Below are 9,972 nucleotides of genomic sequence, written 5' to 3'. Positions count from 1 at the left end.
AAGTTAAGTTAAAGTAAAAGTAAAAGTAAAGTAATACTAATAATAAGTAGTAAGTAAGTAAGTAGTACTTTACTTATTCTAGTATAATAATAATAATATATATATATATATATATATATATATATATATATATATATATATATATATGTGTGTGTATATAGAAAAATCTTATTTGTCTATTAATAACAACGTAAATTATAGCTCTCTTTGCGATCCCTGGATCCATCATTCGGATTACTATTTAAAGATCTGTTGGAGGATCTTAATGTTGACTCCACGTGGACATCAATTATAATGAGCGTCTTAGATGCCATTGTCAATTTTTCAGGTAAATGATTTTTGTAATTTAATTTACAAAAATTGTAATTATTATGTCATTTTTAAAAAGAAGATTATTTATTCTTATTAAAATAATCATAAATTTACAGGTTTTTTAGTTGGTCCTTTATTAAAAAATATTCTTACCGACAAGTCGCATTTTTTGGGTCTTTGCTAAGCTGCAGTGGTTTAATAATTACATCACAAGCTAATAGTATACCATATATTATTTGCTCTTATAGTGTATTAGGAGGTATATAAATATATAAATATATATAGAATCTAACAATTATATAACTTTTTTTCGTCTAAAAGATGCAAATTTTTATAAATAAAATTAATTTTATAACTATAATTTATCTTATGGTAGGTCTAGGTACTGGCCTTGCCATGGCTTCCTCCTTCGTCGCATTAAATACGTTTTTCGACAAAAAACGTGGACAAGCAGTAGGCTTTTCCATGGCAGGGAACGCGTTGGCAATGATGTTCATACCGTTGGTAAGTGATGTACATAGATATTTAGGAAAAGAAAAAATGTTTAAATTAACAATTTAATTGTACAGTTAGTACATATGCTGCTGAACATATACGGATTTCGCGGCACAATACTTATCGCTGGGGGATGGGCATTACATTCTTTAGTGGGATCATGTTTGTTACGTCCACTTGAAAAACAATCGCCAACACTACCAGTCGAGGTAATTATTTTAATCTATAAAATATTGAATTATTAAGTAGTTCCAAATTTTTCACATCCCGAATTTTTATATTAAGTTATTAAAAAAAGAGTATGTGTATTTATAACTTATTTATATAATAATATTATTGAAATCTAATAAGACATATATATTTCTTCTTAGAAAAAGTCTAATGAAGAACGAGAGAACGAAGCGTTATTAATGAAACAAACTCCTACTAAAGCACGAAGGATGTCAAATGGATCAATGTGGACCAAAGATCAAATCTCAGATATTGAAACACTCTCACCTCAAAAGAAATCGTTTATGAAGAAACTACAAATATGTTTTGACTTGGATCTTCTCAAAAATTCGATTTATTTAAATGTAGCTCTAGGTTGCAGCTTTTTTTACGTGGCTGAGTCAAACTTTAAATTAATGACTCCTTTCTTTCTCTCGGATCTTGGTGAGAGTTGTAAATGTATAATTTAAATGTAATCAGTACCGTAGCAAAGGATGTATATTACCTTGTTAAAAGAGCTCCCCTGTTTGTGTTTTAAACATGGAAATATTGAAAGTTATTATTCGCGTTGCATATAAACAAATCTGTTTAGAGCAATATTATAGGGACCTCGAAAGACACCGATCTCAGCAAACATCCTCGCTACGGTACTGCTCGTGAGTTACATAAACTACTCGTAGGAACTTGACGAATGACAGGATTGAAACAAGCGGAGGTAGCCTTTTGTCTGTCCCTGACTGCATTCACCGATATCCTCGCTAGACTGCTGTTGCCAACATTATTCGATAAATTCGGTTGGAAAAAACGCATAATTTTCTGGATCTCCAGCTTCCTCGTTGGAATCACACGCTCCAGTAATTCTGTCATTAAGATTAAAAGTGCTATTATTATTAAATTTCATTACTGCAATAAGCATTTATATTTTATTTAATTATATTCACTTAAAATTATATTTAATTATCAAAGTAATTTTTTTTATTAAAAGAAATGTGATATTTATTTATAATTAAAACAGTTGGTCAATAATAAAAGCTTTAATACAGAATACAATTTTACAAAAACTTATGAACTTATGAAGTAGAAAAATGTAATATTTCTTTTTTTTACACAGTATTAGCGGAACAATCAGAAAAAACACCATTGATTGTCACATTAGTAATAGCTGGATTTTTACGTGGCGCTACATTGGTGAATTTAAATCTCTGCATATCCGAATGTTGTACTTTGAAGAAGCTACCAAGTGCATTTGGAATGTTTATGGTGTTTAAAGGCTTATGTGTAATTACTATGAGTCCTTTAATTGGTACGTTTTTATATAATAATATACGAGATAATAATGTTTCTATGTATTAAAATAATAGCGCGTAGATTAATTCTTTATTTTTTGTTAAAAAAGGATATATCAGAGATATCAGCGGTAGCTACAAAATCTGTCTTCACGTGATGACTGCCATGATACTCGTCACATCTGTCGTGTGGAGTATTGAATTTTTATATCGTGTCTTTTGTAGACAACTTGCTATTGTTAAGAAATTACAACAGAATGCAGCAGAATAACATTTTAAATTTAATATAGTCTTATAAAATTATCTAATGTATTTTTATCAATTATGTCAAATTCTTTCAATTTAGTACGGCATAAAAACTGATTAAATAAATCATTCTTTTTCAAAGTACTTTTCAAAGTAACTTTTTCTTAGATTAATAATTTATTTTTATAACACAATTAGTTTTCTATTAAAAAAAAAATAATTTTGTTGCATTAAAGTGGATCAAAGTACTTGAAAAATGCTCAATGACTTCATATTATATAATTTGTAATCTTTCCGATGAACTATATCTTATCTACTGTAGATGCTATGCTATGTGTATTTCTACAACAGACTCATTTTTCTTCTGTTTATCCGCAAAATTTCATGTCAAATCAGTTATTATTCTTTACATAAATAAAAAGATCTAATCATCATATTCTTACATAAAGTTGTCGAAAAAAAATTATCAATTTGAATACGTTTGATAAATATTCCATTAATAATCAATATTTATTTTCATATCTGTTTATGTTCTATTTTGAAAAAATTGCATTTTTATATATCAAATTACAGTAAAATATTTCAATGAAACGAGAATTGTGACTGATATAACACAAATATGATATAGCGTAAGCAGTGTGATAAACAAGTTTGTCATTTAAATAAGTGTGTCATTTACGCTACATAATGAGACACATTTTATTATTATATTGGGTTGTCCGGAAAGTTCGTGCCGACTAAAATTTAAATGTTAGTATACATTTATTAAATTAAAATTTTCTGTGTTTCAATTTTCCTTCAACATTGGCACGAACTTTCTGGACAATCCAATATATATAATTTGCATTGAGTTCACAAAAAAAATGACTATAAATAATAAGTATCCTCAACTGCTCGCATGCGTTCAAGCGAGTCAAAATATTACGAACGATCACATGCTCGGTCTTGAATAGAGTAGTGGAGCCGGTTTTCATCGCGCTTCTTTCTCTTCGGCCAGTCTCGGATCGTCCTCAGTTCGTGCCGGAACATATCTTTCTTGGTTTTATGCGCCGAATATTCATATCAAAACATGTTCAAAAATCTTGTTTAATATTTATATAAATTTTTAAAATTGACGTGCGCGTGAGTGTTAACGTGATAATACATTGCGCTATTGAAAAATTTTCCAGTTGTACTTAAGAATGCACTCCGATATAATTGCTTGCTAAGGCAGAGGCTTAACGACTTGATTAAATGTTTTTGCTTGATTATAAAGTAAGCAATTCGCACGAGAAGAAAGGAGAACGACTGATTATGAGTTATTAAGATAGATAAAGAAGCCAAGGCGCTATAATAAAGAACAAACAGAATAACAAGTTAAACATATTGCTTCAGTACTACTTCTGTACCGTTTAAATAACTAGTTGATTAAGCAAATGTGTTTTCATTTGCACTTTTTTTTAATTTACTAAAAAATTTTTAAGAGACATAAATAATTCGAAACAATGTTAATTTTGTTGTCAACTTATAAATAAAGTAAATTTGTAAAAATTAAACAAAAATATTAAGCAAAAAAATTTTATCGATAAAATTTTATTAAAGCTAAAAAATTATTTATTATAATTTAAACAACTTTTCAAAGTCGTTATTCTATTTTTTGTTATAGATGTAATAGAGGTCGATGTAATAGAGTCAATTGAGTTGAATTACGACGAGTAATTGCGAGCTTGTTCTTGCTATTAAATATCACTGTTTTATTAATTAATTGAAGAAATATTTAATAGATCACACGGTTATGATAAAAGGCATAAACATATGAATATGTAATAAAAAATTATTTTTAATAAGAAAAGATAATTTATGTGTATACATAAATTATCTTATATTATAATTATAATTTATACGTGTACATAAATTATATGCATATACATAGCAACTGAATCGAAATGAGAGGGGCTTTATCCGCAGCGCATATCTTATCACCTGTCCAATTAAATTTGTGATTGTGTGTTCGTTGTCTAGCAGTTAGGTTTGCAGTTTGTCGATGATATGAACACGGGCTGCAATTGAAAATCTCTAGGAATTTACGCTCTCATGATAAACTTACAGAATAGTGACTGATACGATTAATAGAATGGCAAGTGATATGACAGATCAGGGCTGGGCATGGGTGATTGTCGTTGGCGTGACTATTATCAATGTAAGTTTTTTTAATAATGAAATGAGACTATTTGCTATATAAAAAACTTTATTCTATATTTTATTCTCCAATTTTAATTTTAATCTCAAAATTAGTTTTAATAATTTGAAGCTTCTTCGAATAATAAATAAACATTTATGAACAAAATCATTCAAAAATTTATATATACAAGGTATTTCCTCTAACTCTCTCTTGATCATTTAATTTTTGATTATACGAGAAAATATCGCAGGGGATTTTGTTCAATTCGAAGGAGCACATATTATGATGAGCAACAATTTTTCTCAAAATCATTTTTTTTTAGATTTTAAAGTCACCTCCAATTTTTTAAATGGAATTATATGATTTTTTTTAACAATATGATTCCTCTAATTATTCTGCGAGTTATATTTTATGTCAATATATATCAAAATAAAGTATAAATATCTTGTAAACAATTGGTTTTTTTATATCACTGCCTGTGATATAAAAATACTTTTATATTTATGTAGAATAATTAAAAAAAAAACCATATTGTGTAAAAAATCATACAATTCCGTTTAAAAAAGTGGAGGTGACCTTGACGTCTAAAAAAATATGAGAAAAATTTTTTGCTTATCATTGATGTCAATAGAATATCGTTCGAATAAGATCCTCTGGTATTTTCTCGTATCATCAAAAAACAATGGAGACATTTTATATGATATGTTACAGAAAACACATTATATATATCCTGTCGATTTATAATATTTTTAATAATAAATTTGATAATATTTTACTTTTTATAAGACATAAAAGTCCTGTGCAAATAATAATATAAATTTAGATATTTTGTCATTCTTATAAAATTTATATTTTTATTTTCTCAAAAGATTATAATTTTTTTATCCAAAAATTTCCTAATGGATAATATTCTAGAAGATGCGATATTACGAAATTTGAACGATATAGTTTCACGAGAATAATTTCCTTTGTTAGCTAGCCGTACTCCCAGTCCAGCAATGTTTCGGCCTTATCTTCGCAGAACGTTTCGCAAGTCTCGGCATTACTGCGACACAAACAAGTCTAATTCTTCATCTTAATGGAACAATAACATGCAGTCTCGGTCTTATAAGCGGTCCAATGATGAAGAGATTCGCTTTTCGCCAGGTCGCATATTTCGGCAGTCTGACAGTCGTTCTCGGAATCTGCGCCGCTGCCTTCGCCGTGTCTCTCCCAACTCTTATTATCACTTATTGCGTTATCATTGGTAAATAATTCACACTATAAAATATCAAGGCGTGAATGAGAGAGATATAATATGACAAGTCATTTAATCGTTTATATTGAGCGCCACTGTATTCTATCGAGCAAAATGGACTTGCGCAGAATAAAGCAATAATATACGTAAACAAAGTAAAGGAATCTTTAAAGCATAATTGTTGCAACATATTTTTTGTTCAGTATTTAGTTACGCTTAATGTTACAGCTTTTAGTACTTTAGTAATTTCACTTATCAGAACAGGTAGTAACGTAATTGAATTATTGTTGATCTCTAAAATCACTTTATAATTAAAAGGATTTGAATTCTTATATATTAATTACACAATTATTGTTTTCAAAAGTTGACAGTGTTAATTATAAAACGCATATATAACAGGAATCGGCCAAGGAATTCTTTTTCCAGCGACAACATTAGCTCTGAACACATATTTCCGCAAGAAACGTAATGTAGCCATGGGTTTTTCAATTACTTTAACTGGTCTGGGTCCAATTTTAATGCCCCTTTTAATAGACGTACTTCTTGAAAATTTTGCCACGACCGGCACTCTCCTGATCCTTGCTGGAATCGCTTCACATTCTCTTATGGGTGCATCGTTATTAAAACCGTTTAGAAAGCAGACAGAGGTGAGTTAAAGGTACGTGAGCAATGGCATAATTTTACACCTTCTTATTCATTTTTCATTTTTTTTCATATTTCGGTCTATTATCATATCAACAATATACGAAATGTAAATTATATTTAGATGGCTTTCTTTCATTTTTCATTTTTAGCAAAGTGTTCTGATGGACAAAATTATTAATATATCGAAAGAGGAAAATTCATGTGTTGATAAGACAAATGTGGAAAATGCTATTCAATGCCGATTATTAAATAAACGGAATGCTGAAGAGGAAAGACAATCGAACTATTATTTTGAGAACAGCGAAACAGAAGTGAAAAGAAATAAACAAACTTCGTTTCTTAAAAAAATTGTTGCAAATATGGACCTCGATCTTCTTCGTGATAATCATTATATAGCGATAGTATTAGGTATAGTACGAACACAATTGATTTTTCACAAGTTTTGTCGAAATGAAAATCTTGAGAGATGTATGTAATGCTTCAAAAACAGGTATGAGCGTTTCATTGGTGGCCGAAACGAATTTCAATGCAACGATACCTTTCGTCCTAGCCGAATTGGCGAATCTCGACAGAACGTCGATAGCTACAATAATGTCGATTCAAGCTGCCGCAGATATTATGGGACGTCTTTGTATACCGTTGTTGGCACAAAAAACAGGCTGGACCTGCAGGAATCTTTATGTGCTATCTCTGCTGGGATCAATCTTTGGAAGGACTAGTACGTACTGCCACGTAAAATATACGAACCCGAGGAATCTCTTCACGAGGTGATCTTTGGGGTGGGTTGATTAGATGCATGATTAAGTGCACATCGTATGATAATCGATAATAATTATCAAATCACGATTGAATTCACAATGTTATATTGTAACATATATCTGAATATTATATTTTAGTATATTATAATATATTTTAATATTATTTGGTTATTTGATTAATATTATATTATATCTATCTGGATTCATTTATATGCACTCTTATTGATCTTTACATTTTCTATGTTTTATGTAAACTTCTGTATAAAATCATTTCTCATAATAGTTTCTTGACAGTTCTATCGACATGGGGTGATACTTACATCATTGTAATCGGAGTAGCCCTGATCATCGGATTGGCGAAGGGAACCAAAGCTGTCTTCCAAGCTCTAATCATTCCTGATTACGTACCATTGGAGAGGTTACCGGCTGCATCCGGTATTCAGATGGTTTGTAATGGCATCCTGTCTATCAGCATGGGACCAATTATCGGTAAAGAAAAATTTTAAATATACAATAAAAGCAGCCTACAATTTTTTTTAATGTTAATATAATTATAATTAAAATATTTTACAGGGCAACATTATTATTATTTATCTTATTTCATTATTATTATTATTATATATCTTATCTATTTTTAATAAAATTAAATATTTTTTTCAGGTTTAGTGCATGATTCAACAAATAATTATGTGGGTGCGCTTTATTTCACGTCCTTTCTCAGCCTGTCTTGTGTTTTCTTGTGGTTAATAGGAGGATTATGGACTTTTCGTAGAAATAAGTTGAATGAGCAAAATCCATCAGAGGAACAATAAAATTTTCACAAAAATACGTAATTGATTAATTTAATAACAGTTTAATATTTTCAATTTATGAATATACATATATATGTGTGTGTGTGTGTGTGTGTATATATGCATATATATATATATATATATATATATATATATATAGATAAAATATAGAGAATTTTTTATATATTGTAATATATGTGTATACATATTTTTGTACTGAAAATTTAATGTGATAAGAACAATTATTACACATTAATGTATTTGAAGTTATAATTTGTTTGTTGTTTATTATATATTTTTATGTGTATAATTTTAATATAACAAAAATAAGAACAATTTTTCTAATTTTTAATTGTAATATTTTTAATTATAATAATAAAAAAGATGTATATAGTAATAAAACTGAAGTAATTGATATATAATAAATTTGTAATGTCTGGGTGCCACGTATTATTATTAATTATTATTAATTATTAGAACACAAAAAATTAAAATTTGATTATTGCCGAATATAAAATACGCACATAAGATTAACGTAATATAATTTTTTTGTAATATAATTATAAAAGCTTTATTATAAGATTTTGATAATTAATTATTGATAATTAATAAAGCAGTTAAGTAATATAATAAATATGATATATTATTTTCCTATGGATGTATATTATAATTATTATCACAAGATATTATTAGTTATATTGAATAAAATTCAATAGAATGCAAAAACAGAGCTATTATAGCCCAGCTGGTTGATGTTTGGTGATTTATTAATATTTAATTTATTAATATTATACAATCATAAAATGTATTCAAACATTTTAACCATAAATGTGATCCCTTTCAATGAATAAAATAATCGATAACCTAATTAATGTCAACGATATAATCTTGCTATAACGCAAAGAGATCTTCTGTTCATTATATTGTTAGTCTATATAATCTTTGTAATGTGTTTTCTGTGATTCACTGGCGTCCTATTTTAGGATATGTCAAGTTTGATGTATACAATAGATATAGACATAAATAGACAGAAAAAGAAGATCATAGTTTCCAATTTTATATAATACAATTTATATATGTATAAGTGTTAAAGTTTATTAAACTAAAATTTTTAATCCTTTCCTTTTAGATAGAACATTGACGACTAATATTATACGTTCTATACTGTTAACGTTCTAACAATTAGTTTAATCGCATAAAATCGCATTTTGCATAATTATTTTGATAATATAACAAAATTATTTTTAGAGCTGTATCTAGCAAAATTTTTAGATACTTCAATAACATCGTGTTTTCCATGTATTATTTACAATTATGTACATAAGTAAATGTATAATAATATTCATCTTATTTGCAAAGATATTTTCTATTCAATTTTCTAACAATGTTCTCCTATCATATATGCTCTAATTGTATCTGTATTATACGTCTATATTAACGTCTACAAATGAAAATAATCAGATTAGATTAACTGAAACTAGTAAGCTGAAATGCTTCCTTATCTTTGATGAAAGTATTCTATGTTAGTTAGCTTTTATCATTCCGCGAGACGCAACATGATCAAACTAGAACAATATATTAAATTTTGTGCTATTTATCTGTGCTACAATCGATTTACTAGACCAGTTTAATTTATAAATTAATTTTTAAAACATGGTAAATTGTATAACAGTTTATACGTTGTGTATATATTTATATGTTTATATGTTGTGTAATATTTTATAATATAGTAGAATAAGAAATACAGAGAAAAAGAAAGAAGAAGAGAAGAATAATATTTTTCCATTTTATAATTTTATATATATATATATATATATATATATAATAAATA

At 27.8% G+C, this 9,972-nt stretch overlaps 1 protein-coding gene across 1 annotated transcript in view; it reads left to right on the top strand.

Moving 5' to 3' along the window:
• LOC105617694 overlaps window positions 1-9,972 on the top strand; it is a 14,210-nt gene that overhangs the window by 666 nt on the left and 3,572 nt on the right. Inside the window, exon 2 of the mRNA XM_012199250.1 lies at window positions 5,686-5,956. Within this exon, the coding sequence (XP_012054640.1) occupies window positions 5,686-5,956 (271 nt within the window). The remainder of the gene's footprint in view (window positions 1-5,685; window positions 5,957-9,972) is intronic.

Source organism: Atta cephalotes, assembly GCF_000143395.1.
Source record: "Atta cephalotes unplaced genomic scaffold scaffold00013, whole genome shotgun sequence".
Taxonomy (NCBI): Eukaryota; Metazoa; Arthropoda; class Insecta; order Hymenoptera; family Formicidae; genus Atta; species Atta cephalotes.
This window is presented reverse-complemented; position numbering and strand designations above follow the sequence as displayed.